The 24,799-nt window shown below is 38.9% G+C and overlaps 1 protein-coding gene across 2 annotated transcripts in view; it reads left to right on the top strand.

Annotated features, from left to right (window-relative positions):
* CFTR (CF transmembrane conductance regulator) overlaps positions 1–24,799 on the top strand; it is an 880,902-nt gene that overhangs the window by 400,384 nt on the left and 455,719 nt on the right. For both annotated transcript variants that reach the window (XM_085653127.1, XM_085653128.1), the window contains one exon: positions 1,798–2,044. In XM_085653127.1, the coding sequence (XP_085509253.1) occupies positions 1,798–2,044 (247 nt within the window). The remainder of the gene's footprint in view (positions 1–1,797; positions 2,045–24,799) is intronic.

The raw sequence follows: 24,799 nt of genomic DNA, 5'->3' as shown, positions 1-24,799 counted from the left end.
CTTGTTCTATCGGACAGGAGATACGCAATAGCTATTCTAGTCCTGCTTGACTGTCATCCCTCCCTGCCTGCCTTCATTCCTGCCAGTAGGTGGGTAGTTTTTTACCTAGTCATCCACAGGACACTGCAGCAGCACAAGGACAGCAACAGATGGAAGATCCGTGCTGCCAGACCACCTGCCTCCACTTTGAATCCAGTAGAGGCATTACATGCGGTGTGTTGGCCCATGGTGAATTCCAGGACACCTTTTCAATCAAATGTGACCCTCAAGATTTTCTCGATAACTAATCCAAAAGAAAAAGAAGCAGTGGCAAAGCCAATAGGTCTCGACAGTGCCAGAGCTATTGGCCTTGTCAATGTGAATGTCTTTTAGCTATGTTGTCGAGCAGCACATCTGCTGTTCAACATGACTAAAAGTCACTGAAAGCTCAGAATCACAGGATGTTGAGGTGACACTGAGTCTCTTCGCTCCCCATGTTGAAGTTATTGTCTTGCCCCTCCAAACCAAGAAGCACTAGGACATGTGCTGCACTGGCCACATTGTAGCACTTTTTCAGTGACTTTCAGCCATGCTGAACAGCAGATGTGCTGCCAGACTGGCTGACAAGTGATGACTGGGCTTCTGCCAGCACCAAGAGTTCTATGAGGGATGTTGACCCTGTGACCAGACCGCATCACTTCTTTCGTGGACTGAAGAGTAGCTGTAAAAAGACCCCTGTTGACTGCATTGCATCCACAGCATCCTTGAGCATCTTCAGCATCCTTCATCTCTTGCATCGGGGCTACTTCCATAGGAATCCATTGAGAAGAGAATAAAGTGCCTGGAATTTCTTGAACACTGTTTCTTCTGTAGAGATAACTGATTCTGGGGACCTTGCTGGTCCCCCTGACAGACTCTCTCCTGGAGTTGATCACCTTCAGTGACTCTGAGTGACCGCAATACAACTAGTGACAAAGTTTTTATCAAATTATTTGAATTTGCCAATACTTGTTCGAGATTGAGTGAAATGCTTTGATTTACTATTCCTTGTAAATACTATATCTGTGGAACCTGCCAGTGGATCTTTTCATTGTGGTGTCTAAAAATACATAAAAAGACAGTTGATTTTTATAAATTGTTATTGGATTTCTGTGGTTTTCTTGATTTCTTCTTCAATTGTTTTGATGCTGTTTAAATGCTTTACACTTGTTCCTTTTTGTAAGCTTTCTCAGAACCACAGCTATCCAGGGTTGAGCAGAAGGTTTGACAAACAAAAACTAAGGGTCTTAAAAGGGGTTTGTGAGTGTATTACACTGTGAGGTTGCACAACCTCGCCATATAATACACCCCATTTTCTTACATTTTTTCTTACACACTAAATCCCAGGTTTACCTTTGTAAATTTGGGATTGCATGAAATCCATGGCTGAGTGCATGGTAATACCCATGTTACGCCTCCCAGAATGAATGAATGAAACATTTCTTCACAAAGCCATGCAAATCGCCCCATACATTATGTACCATAAAAGTGGTGCAAACAAGATGCAAAATGCTAGTAAATCGAGCCCGATATGTCTTTCAGTGTGTATATAAATGTTGTGTCAGACAATTGGCACTTATGATATGTTTGTATGAATTAACAAACTTTACAAAGAAATCTTAGCAATCTTCGATCACTGGAAGTGTTCAAATGCTGTTTGTCTTTCATTACTGTTTTATTAGACAACAGATCATATTCAACTAAATAATTTGTGTTGTGAAGTTCAATATCTCGAATTATGAAATCTCATAGAAATACATTTGTCTTTATTTCGGACAGATCTGAACTGAAGCTGACCCGAAAAGCAGCCTATGTTAGATACTTCAACAGCTCAGCCTTCTTCTTCTCAGGCTTTTTTGTAGTGTTTTTATCCATCTTGCCCCAAATCCTGACATCTGGAATCGGTCTAAGAAAAATATTTACGACCATATCGTTCTGCATTGTTCTTCGAATGGCGGTCACTAGACAGTTCCCTTGGGCTGTACAGACATGGTTTGATTCTCTTGGAGTAATAAATAAAATACAGGTAGGTTCCTCAATTGTTCGCTTATATTTTTAATGTTTTCCATAGCAATGCAGCATTTGTGAAAATACGTTTTAAAGGACTTTTTAAGTAAAAGCAAATCAAAAGACTTGTATTTCTAACTTTGAATAATGTATTATGCTTACATTCGACTCCATTAACATTGATAGTTAACATTGTTTGCGCACACCTTGCAACAGTGTCCATGAATTATAAATATAAATAATTCAGCTTTCGGAAGGGGAAATATTTTAAAGCTTAGGAATGGTCAAACGTGGAGCAAGGGCATGCAGTGCAGAAATGGTGAGGATTGACAGAAAAAAAGGAAGATGTTTAATGCTTAGAAATGGAATAGAAATGGTTAAGTATGAGAAAGAAGGCTGAGGAAGCAAAAAACAGAGTTTAAGAGACAGCAGGAGAAAGAAATTCTAGGATAAAACTCTTGAGCCAAAACAGGAAATAGAAGTTGGAAGGGGAAAATAGTGTTAGAGAGGGGAAGAGATACAAAAGGGACATAAGGAAAAAGAAGGGGAGAGGAACATTGAGAATTATACTAAGGAACAGAGATAAAGAAACCATAACACTCTTCACTTGGCATACCTGTCAGCTACACTTTCTAATATGATTACTTAAGTCCTCATTAATGTGATCAAGGATCTAGCATTTAATTTTATGTCCATTTAATTTCTCAACATATTTCAGGAAATTTAACAGTTTAATTGAAACATTTCAAAATAAAATAAAAATAAAAATGGATGCTTAGTGATTTCACATTTTACGTTTATCCTATCAGACACATCTGCCCTTTTAAGCATTAGCACCTCATACTACCTTGAACAATACTTGCTACATTAATTGTCCTTTAGCATTCATAAACACAAGAAATCAGTTCCAATTAATGTATGTATGCCATTAACCACTATGTAACATATACAGATATATTTTTGGAAAAACAACGTGTATATCAAAAGATGATAACTTTTTTATTTTTGGGATACATATGATCGTAAATAAATTTGGAGGTAAACATTGAAAATCACTAGCATTTCCACATTATTTATATGTTCTTTGAACAGCTTAATACATCCTTCTGTATTTTTGATACCTAAGATAAATATGAAAAATTTAGACTACTACATTTTTATAGAGTAGTTTGTGCACTTTAATGTTAAAGAGAAGCGGAATGCTAGTGAAATATAAGCTCTTGCTTGCAGCTGTTGCATTTATTTTCTAATTTGAACCATATGTGTTTATTAATAGTCATTTGCAACTAAAACGAAAATTCTAAGATATACAGAACTATGGGCCTGATTACGAATTTGGTGGAAAGGGTTACTACATCACAAACGTGAGGGCTATCCTGTCCGCCAAATTACAATTCCATTATTTCCTATGGAACTTGTAATAGAGCGGACGGGATATCCATTACATTTGTGATGGAGTATCCCATCCGCCAAACTCCTAATCAGGTCCTACGGTTTGCTAACCTATGATAACGTAGGCCTCAATTAAGCCACAACTTCATTTTGTATTAACATGGTTACTATTTATTCATTTTCATTGTGTTTTTATATTTGTCATTGACACCACATACAGAAAATTGTGCACTGTTTGTTTTGCAATGATATCTTGTTCTCTGAAGAACCCTGGAAGAAGGCATTAGATACATTTCAAGGCTCTTCCTGCTCGAACACTGCAGTTCATTCACTCATCAGACTTTCCATTGTTTAAGAAACCATATTTGTTCTGACACATCCGATTACATTAGGTCAAAGTGGCATAATTATTCATTTAGGGTACAGTGCTAGGATGGTGGTATTATATGACCTATTATAATGTCACTCATATTGCAACATTTGCTCACACCATGCTGACTGTATGCCTTCCATTATTTTCTATGGAGAAAATGACTAAAAAGACCCTCATTTTGGGGGTGAGCAAGGTGTTTTTTGGTTTCTACTAGGGATGGTGCTCATTTTTCTATTGATTATCTAAGAGATAGTGCCTACAATTTTGGTGGCTGGTATGGGGCAGATTAAAGATAAAATAACGGATCCTCCCTGAGATAATTTTTGTCCTCATTCTTCAATTTGCCCACATTCTTTAATTTCTATGACCAAATCTAAATTTTATTATTTGGTGTTTTCCGGTGTTCCATAGCTGTGCCTGAGCTCACACTCCTTTTGTATTAGTGGGATGGAATGCCTTGTGAATGATTGTGACACTCAATTAATGTATTGTGGGAACAGTAGTAAACATTTTTGTGGAGGCTTGAATTACAATGCATGTGTGATTATTGGTTATGTACTTTCTTTGGTGAACAGGAGTAAACATCCTATACTAATTTATGTGGATTGATTATCGTTGGCTATGAGAAATTGGGTTGTTGGTTGACTGGGGTGTGAGCCCTGGTCAGGCACCAACCACAAACCTTGTCAGGGTGAGGCACAAGCCAACCCTAAATTAACCTGTGCTCAACCCTCTGGTAATGTGGCACAGAGCAGTCAGGTTTAACTTAGAGGCAATATGCAAAGTATTTATGCCATACTACAAACAGTAATAAAGTGAAAATACCGCACAAAAAGGATCCCACACCAAGTTAGAAAAATAGAACTCGTTTTAATAAATAAAACAAGACCAACACAACAAAAATCCAATCAGTGGAGATACAATTTTAAAGTTTTTAGTGAAAATAGACCTAATAATCACACTGCACCAACAGTGGATATCTGGAACAGGCCACCAACAGGGACATAGTTACGCCTGCTAAACAGAGTACATTAAATCCTGTTTTGGAGAGCATTGTTAGGATCTGCGTTGAAGATGCTTTGCACAGCCGAAGCGATGTGTCAGATCTGAGGTGCGGCAAAGGTGCGATTTGTGGGACTGCGTCGACATCGAGAATCCCATCGATGGAGCCTGTGTTGTGAAGTCTGGCATCGAGAATGTGGCATGCAGTCGGAGCAATGCTTCAATTACGAAGAGCTGTGAGGCTGTGATCCGGAGTCCGGCGTTGTTATCGAGGTTGCTGTTGACGATGGATGTGGGCCATGCGCTGAAGATGCGTCGTGCAGTAGCGGTTACAAAGGCGTTGTGAGTTGTGAAGGCGATGCAGGGCTTCGCAACAGGTCCTATCCAAGCAGATTATAAATGTGTTGGCTCTGCTTGGGGTTACACCAAGAAGCAGAGGAGATGTGTCAAATCTGCTGGATCCACAGAGGATGGCAGAGCACCTTAAGCCCACTTCCAAGGGTCCAGGACTGGGGTAGCACCACGTGGCATGGTATACTCACAAATGACACAGTTGAGATGTAGGGGCACGGTTGCTGGAAGCCTGTTGTGTCCCTGAGGCTTCAGTTCAAGAGGTCAGGTAACTTGGAGTCACTCGGGTTCTGGGTTCAGGAGATGCAGGTCCAGTCCTTCTCACACAGGCAAGAGGCAACAGGTCAGCACCGCAGGGCAGCAGTCCTCCAGAGCAGCAGTCCAGCAGAGTGGCACTCCTTTCAGCAGCACCGCAGTCCGTGTTTCGGGCAGAGTATCCACAGGCCCAGAAGTGTAATGAAGAATTGGTGTCTGAGGTACAGTATTTATGCACAGTTGTGCCTTTGAAGTGGAGAGAAGCTTCTAGAGGCATGCTTTTGACGTGCACATGTGCTCTGACTACCTGGTCTTGGCTCCAGAATAGCTAAGCAGCCCTTTGTGTGGAGACAGGACATGGCCTATTCAAGCGTAAGTGGAGTTGGGCCAGCCCCTTGCTTCCATCCTGCCAATGATGGCCCATCCAGTCAAACCTAAGCCTCTCATTGTTTGTGGCTGTCTAGGAGCTATACACAAAGCCCAACAGTCTCCCACACCCAGCTATGTAACCCAGAGAAAGCCTGCAGGCACCAAATGGCCAAAAGGCAAGAAAATGCCAACTTTCTAAAACTGATATTTTCAAAATTGTAATTTAAAATCAGACTTAACCATAAGTTAGGATTTGAAACTACAATTCCAGAGACACCAAACATGAAAATGGACATCATCCCATTTAGAAATTACGCTTAAAAAATGTATTAAGATAACTCCAATGCTATCCTATTGGAAAGGTAGGAATTGTAGTAGTGAAAAATTACTTTAGAAGTTTTTTTACTAACAGGACATGTAAAACTTAAAAGTACATGGCCTACTTATTAAATACATTGCACCCTGCACTGTGGGCTATCCAGACTACCCATGACTTACAAGCATTAAACATGAAGGTTACTTTGCCAGGTCAAATTGGCAGTTTAAAACTGAACACACACAGGCTGCAATGGCAGGCCTGAGGCATGTTTAAAGTGCTAAAGTGGGTTACACAATCAGTGCTGCAGGTCTACAAGTAGCATGTAACTTAAAGGCCTTTGGCACAGGTAGTGGCACTTTACTAGGGACTTACAAGTAAATTAAATATCCCAATTGGGTATAAGCCAATCTAACATTTTTCAAGGAGAGAGAACAAACACTTTAGCACTGGTTAGGAGTGGTAAAATGTGCAGAGACCTAAGGCCAGCGAAAATGAATTCAGAAAAAACAGGAGGAGTGAACACAAAACGTTTGGGGATGACCATACAGAAAGGGCCTAGTCCAACGCTGGTCAACTATCTGTGTAATTGAAAGTTCCACAAAGGTATTGGTTTGTGTTTATTTAGTGAGGTTGCCTTTTGATTTCTTTTTCTTTTCCACTTTATTTAGGTTTAGCAGACAAAATTGGTTTTTAAAAATGAGTGGTTTGTTGTGGCTGAAGAAATTGTGTTGATTTCTTTCTCAAAGAAGTCACATGGCAATTGGTTAATTGTCACCTGACAGCCATACAGGTTTAAGAAAGACATCAACATGATTCACCTGTCAATGGTCAATTGCTGGTGTAGGTCTTGCTGTGATTTGGTTGACTACAGTCATAGTCGCACTCTGATTGGCTGATAGTTTCTTTATTTTTGTGTACCTATTTTAGAAGGTGAAAAGATTTCTCTTGAGGACCCAGCTATGAAAACCTACATTCTCCAACATTTCGAAAAAAAATCGAAATGTTGGAGGATGTGGATTTTCATAGGTCAGTGTAGCTAAAAGACTGGCGTGAGTTCACATCTGGTGACAAGAACTTGCAATTTCTTTTGGAAGGTACCTGTAATATCAGAAAGCTTGACTATCTTAGATGTTTCATGTGATGTACGAAAGGAAACCACAACCTAGTCCTACACAATTTGAGGTATTAAATGAGTGGGATTGAGTGGCTATTTAGAAGGATAGGAAAAGAATGAGAAAGTAGATTAGCAATACAGTGAGCGAGTGGTTAGAAGCCAAGTGGGGCATGCATAGAAAATGATGGAGAAAAGATTTGGTGCAAGATGTGGGTATATTTCCTGAAATACTTAGTGAGGCAGTCAAATAAAAATTTAGAATAGATTCAATTTTTCAGAAAACAATGATACAGTTACAAAGCTCAAAAGTTCAACAGTTTCCAGTACTTACAAAAAATAACCTGCCTCTTGATTTGGAACATATAGTTAACGAAGATGTATAGGTTTTACTGGTAAAATATTGGATTAATTAAAAGTGCAGAGCCAGTGTAAATTACAATAAAACGAGTTTACCGTTGTAATCGTCAATATAAACTTTCAAGAAAAGCATAAGAAGGAATGAAGCACATCACAGAAATATGAAAGAACAAGAAATTCTGAGAGAGATGCTGGATAATAGGCCTTGCAACTCTCAAGTGATCAGCATTAAAAAGCCAAGTGGCAAATGGAGGATAGTAAATAAAACTGTAGTCCCATGTTGTCCAGTAGTACTGAAAAATTCAGTGATTTTGTTCCAGATTCTTGTAGATGCAGAATGGCACATAGTCATCTACTTGTGCCAAGTGTTCTTCTCCATTCCTCTTCATTCAGATAGACATTATCTTTCAGCATTTTGATTCCTCAATAAAATCCTTGTTTGGAAAATATACAGCTGCCCTGTAACTCAGTGCTGGTGCAATATACTGACGACCTGGTGGCCGCTTCCAAGAAAAACGTAGATTGCAAGTTGGATACAATTGCACTCTTGAACAATCTTGCTGACAGTGGTCATAATGTGTCACCTAAAAAAATGTGTATTGTGTGAAGGAGGTGATCTGCTTGTGCCACCATATTGGAATAGGGGCAAGAAAAGTGTCAAAAGAACACGTTTCTACAATCCTGAGAATAAAGTCTGCAACTACACAGAGGGAAGTAAGAACTTTTTGGGGAATGGTTGGCTAATGTCTTCAGTGGATCCCAAAATGTTCCCTGATTGCAGGTCCTATAGTTAGACTCACAATGACATAGTGGATCCAGTACCATTCGATGACGGATGCCTGAATGCTTTCCTAGAACTCAGGGACAAAATGTGCTATGTACCAGTTCTTGGAATGCCAAATTATGATAAGGGTTTCTTCCTGTACTGTTCATGAAAAAAAGGGATGCACATTATCCATTCTTGAGCAAAAGCATGGTGAAGTAAAGCGCCCAATCGCTAACTTCTCTGCTACATTAGATTCAGTAGCCGCAGCTCTTCCTGGTTGTCTGAAATCTGTAACAGCTGCTTGCCTGGCGATAGAGCAGAGTGAGGGAATCGTAATAGGTTACAGATGTACTTGAACTCAGCACATGTCAAAAAGCCATCTGACAAATTCTGATCAAACAATACTGGCAGCTCAAAACATTTAAATTAGAAGGTGTAATACCTTGAATTGTACTGTGCTGCTACTGCTACCAAACAATGATAAAGATGATGATGAATATTACTACAATTCAGTTGATGTAACAGAATGGAGTACCAAACCAAGAGCTGACATAAAAGATACTCCACTTGAAGAGTCTGCTCTAACTCTGTGTGTAGCTGGTTCTTGTCTGAGAGACCATCAAGGAATATTGAGAGCAGCCTACTTAGTCTGCTCTATTTCTGAAATGTAACTTCAGACAAAGTAGCAGAATTGATTGCCCTGACAAGGGCATGCTGTCTGGCTAATGAACTGAGTGTGGCAATCTATTCAGACAGCCAGTAAGGGTTTGGGGTGATACATGATGTTGAGCAATTGTGGTCACAAAGATAATTCATGATGCCTTCTGGTACTCCGAATGGGAATTGAACATACATTTTGAATTTATTAGAGGCTGTACAGCAACCTGAACAATTTTCGGTTGTAAAGTATATTGCTCACAAGCCTGATGATGACATAGTCACCATTGGCAATCACTATACTAATGGGGTTGCCAGGTACTCTGTTCTTGAATCTGTAATGATCAGATAAAAAGGGAAAGAGAAAGAACGCTAGCAATGTAAATCTGAGACAGAAACTGATGAAACGAACAATGTAAATTACTTTTTATAAAACTCATCACAAACAATATTGAATAAACTTAGAACCCTTTATGAGGAGGTACCAGAGGATGAAAAGAAAAGGTGGGAAACAACTGATTGTAAAAAAGACTATAACGATGTGTGGGTGACTTCAGAAAATCAATACGGGCTTCTGATTCAATGCTGACAACTTCGTAAATTCATGGACAGACTCTTGTAGAGAGAGATAGTATGGTGAGGAGTTACAAAACGTATTGGCATAATAGTCACTATAGAGCTGTTGCAGAAGATCTATGCCAAAAATGGATTACTTGTCAGAGACTTAATCAATGAAAATGTAGACTTGGGACCATGAGTCACACAGGAAAGTCTGAGGAATAATTCACTAGGCTTCAAGCAGACTACATTTCCCTGTTTGCAATGGGCTTAGATGGGCTTAGATACATTTTAGCAATTATTTGTTCTTCAAATGGGTGGAAGCCTGCCCAACTAGGAGATGCAACAACATGACTGAGGCAAAACTAATACTGAGTGAGTTACTTCCGAGATATATGTGTGGCTTAACAAACTGAGCAAATGTGCCACTGTAGTTACAGACGAGAAGGGTTGGTTTAGAAAATGAACGGAACAATAAAATCCAAGCTAACAAACATGTGTGCCCCAACAACCTTGAAGTGGCCTCATGCACTTCCACGTATGCTGATGAGCATTAGAAGTAAGCTGTCACGGTCTGCAGTGTATGTTTATCACTGCTTGCGCGATCTGGTGGATAGTGTCATCATCAGGTCTTTATCACCCGAGTGTCCCGTTCTCCAAGTGATACTACATCCTCCACCAGGAGGGAGACTGTCTGTGTCACAACAGTGGCATGCGCTTAAAATTATCTCTTGTCCAGTGAGAAAGATTTTAATAAAAAGCTGGATAAGGATAAGGTTAAACACTGTTCGGTGTTGATATGGGCAATTTATTAGTCCACAACACCTGGTAATCAGGTCAACATGTTTCTGCCAATTTAAGCCCTAATGGGTTTGTGGCTTTCATCAGGACCATTATTGTTGAAGGCCTAAACTTTAGGGTGGTTCAATAACATGTGTAGGTGAGAGCAAGTTTGGTCACTCACCCATCTTCTTCTTGGAGCACACTGTGCCCTGAGTATGATACAGTTCCTGGTTCTACAGTAAACCTATTACAGAAAGGGGATGCCCCGGTGTGACCATAAAAATGTAGCCAAATTGCTTTAGTGTGCTAATTATTACAAGATGATTTTGCACCTAAACTCCTTGTTTTAAAGTTGTGAAAAGAAATTAATATGACTGTGCTCTAATGTGCAGATTAAAAATAATTAAAAAAATTATTGTTACTCTTATGAAGAATTTGTTGCTGAATATGAAAGAGGTGTACCTGTTGGGGTGTAAATGAGTAAGCCCCATGAAGGAGAGAGCTTAGTGTAATATTCTGTTTGGTCTGAAAAAAGATTAAGTGGCAAATGTTATTGTAGAAAGGTTTTAACAATCGGTACAATATTTTGAAGGACTAGAGCTTTGGTAAAATTTGCAATGGTAATGAAGAGGTTTTGGCAGGGTTTGTATCACTTACCGCATTGGCCACAGCGATTCCATTGTTACCGCATCTCCCACATGTTCATAAATGCAAGCAGGACGCAGCTCGGGGTGTTTATATTCCCTTAATTGGACACGCTTTTGTGTGTATTTGGAACTAGACGCGTTGTATGTGGATACAGCATCAGTGCATATCGGCCTTGATTTTCTAAAACGATGTGGGGTGTTCATGGCCCTGCAGTTGTTTATTGCTCGTAGATACAGCACCAACATCATCTTGCCCTTGTTGCGCAAAACGATAAGAGGCATTCATGTAGCAGCAGTCGAATTGCCTATGCCATGGAAAAATTACTAAAAAGAGTTATGAAGTTCTGCGGTTATGATTAATTTGGAGATTTAATTTTATATCTTTCAAATTAAAAAATGGAAAAAGAATATAGAAAAAAGACTAGAAAAAAGATTGCCATTTGGTGTGCTCGAGCTGAAGGCCCCACTTGGATGATCGTTTTATTTTTATTGGGCTTTTGCTGATCCAGCAAGGTATTTGTTTATTTTATTAATAGGACGGGAGTGAAATTAGTACAATTACTAACTCTCACTATCGTCAAGAGGGTAGTGGCAATGAGCCTTCTTTCTGATTTTTGGAACTATGTTGTGTTTTGATGAAAGAGGAGATTTGCCGATTGCTTATCATTGTAAGATGATGGTGTTTCTTGATGGACTCATGTTTACTATTAATGGTCCACTGTGATTCTGTTCATAAAGGTTAGGCTTTGGAACGCTGTGATTTTCCAGGCCTTATTTTTGTTGATAATGTATGGTGCTTGTGTTGTTAATTGAGTACTAGCCAAGGGATAGTGTCATTTAATCCCTTGTCAAAGGTTTTGAGATGGTATACCCATCTTTGCTCCTTTTTTAACAGATCTTGTTCTGCATCACTTGTTATACTGTCCAAGGTCGCTAAGATCACCCATTCCAAAACATTAGCTATATGTTGCATGGCTAAAAAGTGGTTACTCATGCGTGTGGTGATTTTCTAGCACCTTATGTTGCTCCGGTGTTCTCCTACCTGGGTTTTCACCTTTCTGCAGGTCATGCCACTGTATCTTAATTGGCATGGGCAGGTGATCATGTAGATGCATGTGTAGTGTTTGCTCAATGTACATTGTAGACTCTCTGTGAGTTGTAAAACCTTTTAGAATTGGTTAAAGGGTACACTGCACATGTCCCATGCAAGCAGAGATAAACATACCCTGAAGACTGTGACAGCGTGTATGAGGGTTTCAAGAACACCTTCTTTATGATCTTCGGTCTATAGAAATAGGAAGCTGAATGAACCTCTGCTTCTTCCTCCCCCATCTTGATTTGAGCATTCAAAGTACTCCAAACAAAAAGGTTGGTCTCTCCCCTAACAAAGTTCTTATCAGGAGGATATAGAAATCCGGTGCATTCCTTCACAGCACTTGTATTGATAACTGATAACATAATATTGGGCTACTGCAAAGATATGGATGATGTGGTGAAAGAAGTCCAGTGCCACACACTGCAACCTGGTGGATGGGTACTGGTGAAGAAGTATATTTGTAATAACTGTATGGTGCAAAAATGAGTGGGCTCCCATTAGAGGATTCTTGTGACTAACACTAATACTGCAGTGAAGTTTTCTGGAATCCCAAAATGTATCCCTGCAACTTACATGAAGAGATTGAAGTCTGCAGATGAAGACTTTGTGACAACAACCACTGTTTTACAGTGTCAAGCTAAAGTTTGCTGCAGGGATCCAGAGGGGGTAGAAGGAGGAGAAGTGAATAAAATCAGAATCAAAATCAAGAAGAAGAACCATTGCAATATGAAGAACAAGAGAGTAATACTCTAGTTTGCGAGAAATTAAAGCTTTTCATGAGTTTCAAAAACCTTCGAGGGAAAAGGGTTCACAATGAGTCAAATTGCTGATGCAGATAAAAGCACTAATTCAGTCACAAGTGAAGATGATTCAGCAATAGTCACAAGTAGACCTGAAGATGAGAATGTGCATCGAGGAGACAAGTGGCCTGAATCGTTAGAAGAAGCAAAAGGCTACAATAAAAAGCTCAAAGGCTAGCATCAATCAAAGAAGAGCCAAATAAAATTGAAATTGACTCTGAAAACAGTGAAAGTGAATCACCTCCAGTCAAAAGATGGACAAGTGAGAGAGAAAAATATATAACTCCTGAACTGACTTATCTAGCATCAGTTTCTGCAGATGAGGAATTAGATGTGGAAGTTTATGATTTGACACATTGAAGAACCTGAAAAACCACCCTGAATTCAATAAAAAAGGGTTTTGTAGCTCAAATCTAGAAACACACAAGAAGATCTTGATAAATATTTTATTTTTTGTACTTTGGGTATCCAGACGAAGATAGTAGGGTTTCTTGAATTCTATGGACTGAGTCAATAACCTAATAATTTCAAGTCATTAAGTGTGATTCCTGATTTAGTACCTTTCCAGAAGTTGGGTTTTCTTGTCTCATTTTATCTTCAGTGAGTAGAAGATGGCAAAATACAGAAACAATTTCTACTAAATTTTTCAGATGTTTTAATTGATAATGCCATTAATAATTTTCGTGGGCCAATGGTTGTGCTTGATTTCTCAAGTTGGATATGTTTCACCAGCTCAAGTTGATTTAACCATTACACATAGTGATATAATAGATATGAAATGAACACATAAGGATGGGTCTGTAGGTAATTATAAGGAAAATGTATATTCAAATTTATTGCAGGAATATACTAGTATAATGAATGTTAAATATTGTTTGTACATATTTATCTTCCTTCGTGGCAGCGGGTGCAACTTATTCCCAATTGCCCCTCTCATATTTGCTCTTTTGTAACGTGTTTGCTAGTGTTTTTCATAATAAATAGTTTTTGTCTTCATATATTTTGTATTTCAACACTTTTCCGGAAGAACTTCCTGCAACTCAAAATGGGGGAATTGTATAACTTTATATACAGAATTAAAGATGATTGCACAACTTAACATGAATACTAACAGAACTCCTAAATGAGTCTGTGTGTTGCTTGAGGGCAAAAGAGCGTGAGTTTAGTGAAGGAGTATATTGAAAGAAGGATGAATTTTTTATGAAAATGGGAAGATGTGGGTGTGGTTAAGCTGCTCATAGAGGCTGAAAAGAAATTCAGGAATTTGAATCATCCGATATTGAGAATGGAACATGTGAAAAGTGGAGTGTTGTGTATGGGGCGATTGAAGTCTCAAGGCATTATTTCATTAGAATTTTTGGGAGAAAGTGAGTGTGAAAGGAGTAATGTGGTTGATGATGAGTTTTTAATGAAATGGGTGATGATGTTGGTTTGAAATGAGTGAAGCGTGAATTTGGAAAAATTGTGCTAGATATGATTAGTGGTATGATTCCGTCTATTGTTGTGGCTTTGTATGATTTGGACATTAGGAGATTGTTGACACTGTTCGTCTCCTTGGTTCTAACACTACTGATGCATTAACTAAAAGAAATAAAAAGCTAATGAATGTGTGAACTATGAGTATGCAATACCACCTTGGATTAGATATTCTTTTAGAGAAGTATGGCGAGTCTGCTGTGTGTGGCATGTGTTGAAGTTACAACAGTGCTGTACCTTTATACCTTATAAGAGTAAGTTTATTAATGCCCATATAACAAGTGTAACTAATATTTCTTGCAAAAGTTGCTCTTAAAGAGCATGGTTTGTGAGAATCAGTTGGTTTCTGCTAGGAGAGATTAGAAAAGGATTTGTAAAAGTTGATGAGTGGTTTCACAGCTTAGGAGAGAGTGTATAACATTCTGTTAGAACCCAATTAATTATTGTGCTAATTCGTGCAATTGGTTTCATTCTTTTGCCTAAAATGTTTGAGAAATCTTTTCTAAAATGAGGTCAAATTCTAGGCATTAGATGAAGTGAGCAATTTAATCAAAAAATAAGACATATAATAATGGAGACTATGATGGCATCAAGATGTTGGAAGAATCGAGCCGCAGAAGGCAGAAACTGATACAGATTGTATGATGAAATAAAATAATGGGATATTGCAACAATCATAATATTCAGAGAAGGGATTTTCTGGGAGCTATTTCCTCATTAGGATTGTATGTACTTATTAATAGGTTTCATTTGTAACTTAAATGAAAATGCTGAGCTATACAGAGATATGTGTTTTTTACCTTATCCAAAACTAGGCCTCGAGTCCATCTTGTATTAATATGGTTGCTATTTTATAATATTCATTGTGGGTTTATATTTCTCATTGACACCACACACAGAAAATGGTGTAATGTCGTTTTGTACCGACGTTTTTCTCAAAGAAAGTCGGAGGATGCCCTTAGATACAGTTCAAGTCTTTTCCTGCATTCAGACAGTAGTTCATTTACTCATGAGTCTTTCCATTACTTATGTAACTATATTTATTCTGATACCTCAGATGACATTAGGTCAGAAGGGACATAATAATTTTTCCATTTAGGGGATAGTGGTAAGATTGCAGAATTAATTAGCTAACTAAGATTGTTAGTGATCTAAGATTGTGGTTTGAGTAGTTGTCATATAGCTACGGTTGCTCACTTACATTCTGACTGTGATTCGTATTGTTTTATATGGTGAAAATGATCATTAAAGCTTAGCTTATTGCTGTATCTATTCTAAAGGCTAAATAGTCTTTATAGCAATTGATTTCGATTTATTAATATTGATTCTTTGAACCTGACTATACAGTTTTGTCTTCTGTATTGTACTTTAATATTTTAATAAATATTCATGGTTTCCAAATTTACTAATCTCGAACTCCATTTTTGGGTTGAACTTTATTATTAACTGCATTTTGAAATGCTGTTTTGAATCTTATCACGCTGCCTCATCTATTGTTGAGGACAACATCATCCCCGACCCCGCGATGGACACTTCTATTATGGAGATTATTAAAGAGAGAGTGCTTATGCAACAAATCTGTGCACTAATTAGTGAATCATTTTATGATGCAAACACACATATAATGAGACATATATAAACCCAGGTAATACCATATTAAAAGTAAAAACAAAAACTTTTACAATGTTTTTATTATGGTGCAACACATCCTTAACTCAGCCCCAGTGCTTTTACTGATAGCCAGATGATAGTATGCATTAATTATGCTGTGTATTCTACCTCTTCACGCTGAAACTGCATGCATTGAAAGAATCCACATTCTAGTGAATATTTACATATGCACCCTAGGCCTTTGTTGTGGGTACAGATAACCCAAAGAGAAATAACTTGGCATTTTCTCAAGTGTCTGTTCCTTATAAAAAAAGAAGGTCACTGCTAGCAGATGTCACTACACATCCCATCTATGTCACGCCTCAATATATGCCCTTTTTCACAAATGTACTACAAACATAACCTTTACAAAGTGCTTTCAATAATGTTATTTATAAAACAGTGAATGAAGTTTCAGAAGTAAATTTAGTAGACAGTAGCCCTGCTTACACAAAAGAGGCTTAACAAATAGGCCACAGACTTCATTTCATTTTGGAACCCTACCCTCAGTAACTATGGTTAGTGCGTTCTGGATATTTATTAATGTTTCAATGTCAAAATGTAGTTACAGTGAAGAGTTTATCACTCAGTGAAGAAACAAATTATTGTATTACTTGCAGAATATTTATTGTCCATGATGTGATAATTTCTGATCCCAAATAGCATTTGTGGAATTTATAAAGACATGAAACAGGTACATTGCACTGAAGTTGATGTGCATTATCTGAAGCGGGCCTAGATGGTGTTGAATCCAGTCCTATAGTTGAAGTGATATTATTGCCATTGGATAACTGATGTGTAAATAAAGGATTTCAACAAAAATAACTAAAAATATTTAAAGTATTTTGGCATTCTGTATACATCGAGTACCTACGCTATTTAGGCCCCTTAAGTATTTGGGATTCAATCATTATTTAGGCCCCTTACGCATGTGCTATACAATCATCATTACATTCATGTGCAGTTCACAATTGGCACTAATTAGCAACACCAGCGATGGACACATGCTGTGCAAATGCCAAACATAATACAGTTGAATCATGCTTTCTGAATGCTTTGTGTTGTTTCCTTTGCTTTCTCTAAACATGTGTGCAAAGGGGGAGCCACTTTGCCATGCAGTAAAGGGGGCTTGTTTGGTATTCTAAAAACAGCCACATATTTTAAAAAGTTACACATATTTCAATGAAGGGTGGTTTATGAGACATGTCATGGACATTGGGTGCCATAATGCCATATGCTCACCGGGAATGATCTCAGGCCGTTTTCAGAATCTACTCACACATGGATTTGGGACATACCCTGTATTACCAATGTCCCTGTATATAACTTGCACAGTACATTTTGGAAAGCCTTGCCCTGCGTTCCCTATGTTAAGGTGTGCTCATGAGCCATGTGTGAGGCATGAAAAGGGCAAGGGCCACGCTCTTCATGAAACATTTCCTTTAATGTAATAGAAACAGGGTATGAAAATAGGTAATGCACCCTTAATGTAAGTATGCCCTTAGCTGCATTTAGAGCAGCGTGACAAGTGTGTGACCTTAGGTTATGCCTGTCATGCCCAGTGCCTCTCTATGAGGTATGTAAATTACTCCGAGCATTGGCCGTGCCATACGCTAAATAAATGATGCTCAGCTTAAGTCCTTCATAGGCTCCAAAACAGGTCATAGAGCATGGAATTCACAATATGTAACCATTCTCTGTATTATGCTTGAGGAGGATATGTCCTTTGGCTTATTCGTTGTGTGTGGCACCAATGGAACATGACACACTGCAGGCTATGTATGGAGAAATTCAGCTCTTTATAGTTCACATCAAAATTATTGGCACACAATGACATAGTTCTGTCAATTTGGTGAAGGCTTCATTAACTATATCCAAGTTGTGCATTTGTTCCTTTTCATGAAACTCATGTTTGTGGTACGTTTTTCCTTCAGTGTAGTGTTTGTTCCCATCCATTCTATATCTTCTGGTGAATATATTTACTTCCCTGCAGAGTAGCCATCTAATACAACACTGTGCACATTGTGGCAACTTAATTGAAATCATCCAGGAACGAAACAGCCTGACAGATCTGGCAGCGTAGAGAGAGGGAGTCTCTGTATGTAACAACTTTATGAAAATGTTAGTTTAATTTCTGCTAGACTGTGCTTTTATGTAGCAGTAAACGGTATTATCCTAATAACGTGTTGCGGCCATTCATGTTTATAATTCTGTCCTGTGAACTAAAACACATTTTTAACCCACTGGGGTAAGTTTCACTGGAGTTGTGAAACAGACCATGGCCTCAATTGGTGTAGGGCTGATGTGTCCAACATCAAAAACAAACAAATTAAAGTATACAAAAAATTGATGGATGCAATGTCTGACTTAACCTTATCCTCTGGTAATTACTAGGGCCCCATCCGAGTCCATCGTTATTCTGCACACCATGCCACCTCAGTTTGAACCCAGCCATATACAAATCAGTCTTGAACCTGCTCCAATGGAAATCCAGCCCAAACTGCCAGTCCAGGCCTTCCCTGAACAACCCATGACCAGTTTTACCCAAGTAGGGGCTCATCAGCCAGGTATAGCTTGGTTCCAGTGACACAGTGTGCATGGAACACACGTCTGGGCATACCTGTCACAATGAGGGTGACCCCCTAAAGTATACAAAAAAGTGATGGATGGAATGCTTAAATGAATCTTAGCCACTTGTAATTACTGAGAACCGTATCCTAGTCCTATCCTTATTTTGTACACCATGCCACCTCAGTTTGAATCAAGCAATATGCAAATAAGTCTTGACCTTGCTTCAATAGAAACAATCCAGCCAGAACTGCTAGGCCAGGTCCTCCCCTGAACAGGAACAAGCAACCCAGGACTGGTTTCGCCCTTGGTAGGGGTCATCAGCCAGGGATAGCTTGGTTCCAGTGACACAGTGTACAAGTGATCACCATCTGAGCATACCCATCCCACTTTTGGCAACACACTAAAGTACACAAAAAGCGATGGATGGAATGCTTGATTATTTTCAGTCACTGGTAATAACTCAGGGCCCTAGATAATTGGAATAAATGGCACAGCTTCAATTAATAATATATTAATTAAATATATTTTAACTAAATATCTATATAAACACAATATACAAGATCACTGAGAGCAAAATAGAATGCTATGCAAGCAGGACATGCAGACTACATTGGTTTACAAGTATAACTGTACTTCTTGATTAAAATACATACTAGCGTGACAAACAGGAGTGAAGTTCTAAATGCACCTCTTTGCATACATACTGAAAAGTGGGTAACTTTATAAAGAACAGCATGGGATAAAGCTGGAATGTGCTGTGGAAATGCGGTGTAAATGCGACAGAAAGAGCTGGCAAAAAAATAAAAACAATTCCAAAGAAAAACACAGGCACTGAATGGAACAACCTTGTGTATGGATGTGTTGCTTGTGAAAGAGCAAAATGTAGTTACTGAAAGTGAAGTTAGCAAATGACTGAAGTATGCTCACCCATTTCCCTATGCTATATGCTGTGGTGGGAAGAAGCAAAATAAGAATTACACAACACCAGACTAATGGATGGGGAAAGCTGGGTAAAAGCCCCTTCAAGTAAGTATATTATACATATAAGCTTAGTTAAATCATACGGTTTTGATTAATCCCAGACATAAAATGGAGGTATTTGATACTGAAGTTCAAATTACCAGAGACCCAAAGGTGTAGTAGCATTAAGTCCATGAGAAGTTGTTTTGCGGCTGCTTGAATGAAAGGACAGAGGTAATATGCTCAGCTAAAGAGTGAGAGTAGGCGAACACTGAAGAAAGATAGTGCAATTAACTTACTGCATCCAAAAACTGTTTTCAGACATTTTGAGGATCAATGCAAAAATCTATATTTTGCAGCACAAATGTTTTTGCATTAAAGTTTTATCATTCAACATTTGTTTCTTGTGGTAGAACTATGGCAAGAATCATACCGTCTTTTTCGGTCCTAGACTTCGAGATCCAGGCTTTTAGATGTATTTCAAATTTTTGGTTGATACTTTCTGTCTCTACAGTAAAAGTGTTCAGCATGATTGGTTGTTGTGTTTAATTAATTATGTTAGGCTGCAAACTATTAGGAATTATTGGGAGCCAAGGTTGCAGAAATATCTTTAACCACGAGTACCTGGTTATCCGCTCTTTAAACAGTAGGAGGATTATCGGTATCTGTCAAATGTAGGGAAAGGAATTGGGTCCTCAAAATCCACTAGTGCCTTTTATTAAAATTCTAATCTATTTCCTTTAGGCACATCTGATACTTAATGTTTAGCAATGTTCACTAGCATACTATTCTGTGATTAATCAAATCTCAAATGACATTCATCAGCTTGTGAGTCTGGAGAATGCTTCCAATCCTCTCATTTGGTCTAGAATTCTTAATTCATGGTAAATTGATTGAATCAATTATTTCCATTGTCCTATCATCAGCTATGTCACTTTGCTTCTGGCTTCATGTGCATCTTTCCATGAGAGCTTATCTCGCTAAAGAATGCAGTTATCACCCCGTTAGCTTTATTTTTTTATTTATATCCAGTCCGTTACTCTTTCTGACCCTGGTTCATATACAGGTCTTGCCTACCTGGAGCAATGCGCTTCAGTTAGAACTTTGTAAGAATATGCTTTATCCTCTAAAGACATGTTATCATGCAGTGCTCTTTTCATTTTAGAAACCATGAGTTATGAGCATTATATACATTCTCTTCACTGGCTTCTTTTAGAGTATCACATCTTGCTTACGACTGGGTGAATTACCCTTACACAAGTTTAGCTGCAAAACCCTTGTTTCTTTCAAGATCAATTACATATTTCATGGGGTACCTAAGGTACTGGAAGCACATTTGTGGCATGAATAGAAATTTCATCCACAAAGAAGGCAATACTGTGAACTTAACACCATTTAAAACAAGCAGTGGCAAATCCAATAGGTCTGACATTGGTGGCCTGCCTTTTGGCACTTTTTGTTATGTTTTATGATGGTTTTTGCAAAACTTTATTGTTCAGGAAGTTGTTGGGCTCCCAACAATGTGAAAAAATTCACATTAATTGAAGGCCATACCATAGTACTCCCTTGCACTATAAGGAACTACTTTGTTTGTGGATGCGCTCCCTGTGATTTGAAAGCATGCTGTAACTCTAAGTGAAGTCAGGCCATGGCAGAAATGGGTTAACTTATTGCCCCTTGATGGATGCTGGAGTGGTTGGACAAAAAAAGTGAATGACACACCCACAAACCAATAGAAGAAGTCTGGCTAACAACCCCCATAGGTAACTATGTTAGATACATAATTTTAGTAAAAATAAAAGGTCTTGGCTGAAACAGATTTAAAAAAGCAAATCCGTCTGGCACTGACTTCAGCCCTATGCCTTCAAGAAAGAAAGAAAGAAAGAAAGAAAGAAAGAAAGAAAGAAAGAAAGAAAGAAGACAAGAAACCAAAATAGAAGGAAAGACAAAAGAAAGACCGCAGAAGGAAAAAAGGAAGCCAGAAAAGAAAGTAGGCAAGAAAGAAAGAAAAAAGACGTGAAAAAAATGCACCAAAGATGGCAAAAAAAGAAAAAGAAAGAGAAAGAAGGCAAGAAGAAAGAAAGATGTAAAAAAGAAGGGAAAAAAGGATTGAAGGAAAGAGAAGAAAAAAGGAACGAAATGATGACAGAAAGTAAGAAAGATGCAAGAAAGAAAACAAGCATTGGCATAGCCAATAGGTCTCGCCTTTGGGACCTTATAAGTGTTTAGCCATGCAACAGTTGCATAACTAGATACTTATAAGGTCCCAAAAGCGAGACCTATTGGCTATGTCAAGCGGCCGTGCAATTGGCTATGTCAAGCGGCCGTGCAGCCGCGAAAGTGAAAGTGATCGCGATCAAACATCAAAGCGGCCTTAAAGTGAAAGTAATCGTGGTCAAGCGCGGCGCGCGCGCCCGCGCTCATGCACTGTAGCTCTAGGCTGGCCTGGTAGCACTTTTTGGAGCCCTCTCAAAAAGTCTCGCCAGACCAGCGCATGCGCTGGGACAAGCGAGACCTAAAAACGGAAGAAGGAGATGACAGAAAGAAAGAAATATCGACAGAAGGAAAGAAAGCTGACAGATGGGAAGTAACAGTAAGGCAGGGACAAAAAAGGAGAAAGGATAATAAAGAAAAAAGAATGAAGGAAAGCAATGAAGAATGATAGAAAGTAGGATAGAAAGAAGTCGAGAAAGAAAGCGAAATATTTAAAAAAAGAAGGAAAGAAGATACACATGAAGGAAAGAAAGGAAAGAAAAAACAAAAGAGAAAGAAAGAAAGAGAAAATGAAAGAGAGAAAGAAAAAGGAAAGAAAGTAGGCGAGAAAGAAAGAAGGAAGGAAACAAGGAAAGAAAGAAGGAAGGAAAGAAAGGACAAAAAGCAAGAAAGCAAGAGAAATAATAAAATAAAGAAGGAACGAAAGAAGGAACAAATGAAGAAAATAAAGAAGGAACGAAAAAAGAAAGAAAGAAAGAAAGAAAAACAAAAGAGAGAAAGAAAAAGGAAAGAAAGTAGGCAAGAAAGAAAGAAGGAAGGAAACAAGGAAAGAAAGAAGGAAGGAAAGAAAGAAGGACAGAAAGAAAGATGGAAGGAAAGTAAAAAGGGAAGAAAGAAAGAGAAAACAAAAGAAACAAAGAAAGGTGGGAGGGAAAGAAAGAAAGCAGGGAATAAAGAAGGCAAGAAAGAAAGAGATGAGGTGAAAAAGTATATGTTAATGCAGAGTAGTTAAAAATGTCACAATCTGGCATGCTATGAAATAGCAGCAGTCAAATAAACGAAAAGGATTTATAACAGCATTGGCAGGAGACAAGAACTGATAAAGCTGGAATGTGCCTCACATAGAAAGCATCCTGCTATCACATCGGGCTCTAAACGCAACACTGAAGCAATATTAGAAGAAAAAACCTTTTGCCTTTTGTGAAGGAGCAAAATGCAGTCAGTCAAAGTGAAGCTAAACAGTCACTGAAGTAGGCTGACCCATAGCTCTATGCTGTATGTGGTAGGGAACGGAAGCAAAATGTGAATGACAAAACGACAGACTAATGAATGAAGAAATGGTGCTGAAAGCCACGTTATGTAAGCATATTGAGCATATAATTTTGGTAAAATCAAAAGGTCTTGGCTAACCCCACAACTAAATAGCATTTCTTGTTCTGAAAACAGAACATAAATCAATAGTGTTTAGGTTAAAAAACAAGAAGCACTAAGACATGTTAATACATTTTACAGCAATAAATGCGCAGGACAAACATGCAGCTATTCCTATTTTCGTTCCCCCAAATACCCGCATCCCCTGACGCCCACCCCCAGAGTTCAACGCTTTTGATCAATCTTTTCACTTCTGAATTCTGTGTGTTCATCAGGCTTTGCTGCCTTCTGGTTATCTCCTGACTTCACTGATATGCTTTCCACTGCTGGCATGGCTCTCTTGGCCTCTTCACCTGTTTTAATTGGGGATGAAGTGTTCTATTTTATGGTTCTCTTGTGACAATATTTGCACTTCCTCACAGTGGGACATGGTAAATGTATACTTCAGTTTTGCACCCCCTTTTTAGCTGTAAGTTGTATGCATGTATGTTTGCTTTCTTTTCAGACTCCCTTCATTTTAGTCTCCATTCTGTGCAAAGAGCATGGTGCCAGCTTTTCCTCTTTATTAATGCTCATAGACTGGAGGTCTCTTCTTCCCCCTTTTTTGGACCCGCTTTACTCCATATCTTTATCTTCCACCCTTTCACCTGCTTCTGCAATTGTGTTTGCAGTTTGTAATGATCATAAGTCGTTTGCTCTCCTGTACATACCTTTGCTCTTTCTTGACACTCCAAGCTCTCAAATCGCTGATGTATACAACATTTCCTGTTGACCTCCTCTGTCATTACTGTTACCATATTTATATTTTTTTCTCATTTGGATTATGGCAAAGTTCCTGTTTTGTAACATCACCCCATATCTATTCTTTCCTGCCAAATACTCAACAAACTCCCACTTTTTAATCCTCCTCCCTCCATCAAGACCTTCACCGGCTTCCTATTTGTGATTATATCAGTTTGCAGAGACATAGCTATCAATAGTGCAGCAGGCTCAGTGGCACTGACGCTGATGTTAAATGGTAGCGGCAGTTTCAGTTGACAATCTTTCAAGTATTTGCCCGGCGGTAATCGCCTCTCATACCACTCGATAATTTACCAATAAAAGAGGCAGGCGCCGGAGACTGGAAGGCAGGAAACAAAGTTTTATTCCGTCGGAGCAGAACACATCAGATCAGACAGCAAGGTATCGTCACGAGGTGCTCTAACTGCATCTCTGAGACCTGGTCTCTTATACACTGGTTTATTGCTTTATTACATATAGTACATTCTTGAGATTCCCTTGATGCCTGAAAGAACATCCCCTGAAGCCCCGGCTCAGATCCGATCCCACACATAGATACAGTAGAAGTTCCCACCCTACCCGCAGTGGGAGATGGCTATCGCGCAGCAGGGAATTCCGCTAATTCCCGGGGGTGTGTGCAACTGGCCGGGTCTCAGGGGGTAGGGGCTTTGATCTACTGTAATCCCTTTGATGTGGGGTGTTTCCCTTACAGTAGGGGCAGTAAACTGCATCCGCAGGGCTAGGTGATGGCCTGGGACCAGTTCAGACAATGGGGCGCAGAGGAAGGGGGTTATCAAAGGAGAGGCATGACCATGTATGGGTTGTCGGTTGGAAGTGGTTCCGTAGCAGGGTCGCGCAGAAGGAGAGGGTTTATGGCCTGTATGAGAGAGCGGGGGTGGCCGGCGCGCGGGGG

This window comes from Triturus cristatus, chromosome 4_1, assembly GCF_964204655.1.
Source record: "Triturus cristatus chromosome 4_1, aTriCri1.1, whole genome shotgun sequence".
NCBI classification, from domain to species: domain Eukaryota; kingdom Metazoa; phylum Chordata; class Amphibia; order Caudata; family Salamandridae; genus Triturus; species Triturus cristatus.
Note: the sequence above shows the minus strand (reverse complement) of the source record. Positions and strands in the feature narration are given on the sequence as shown.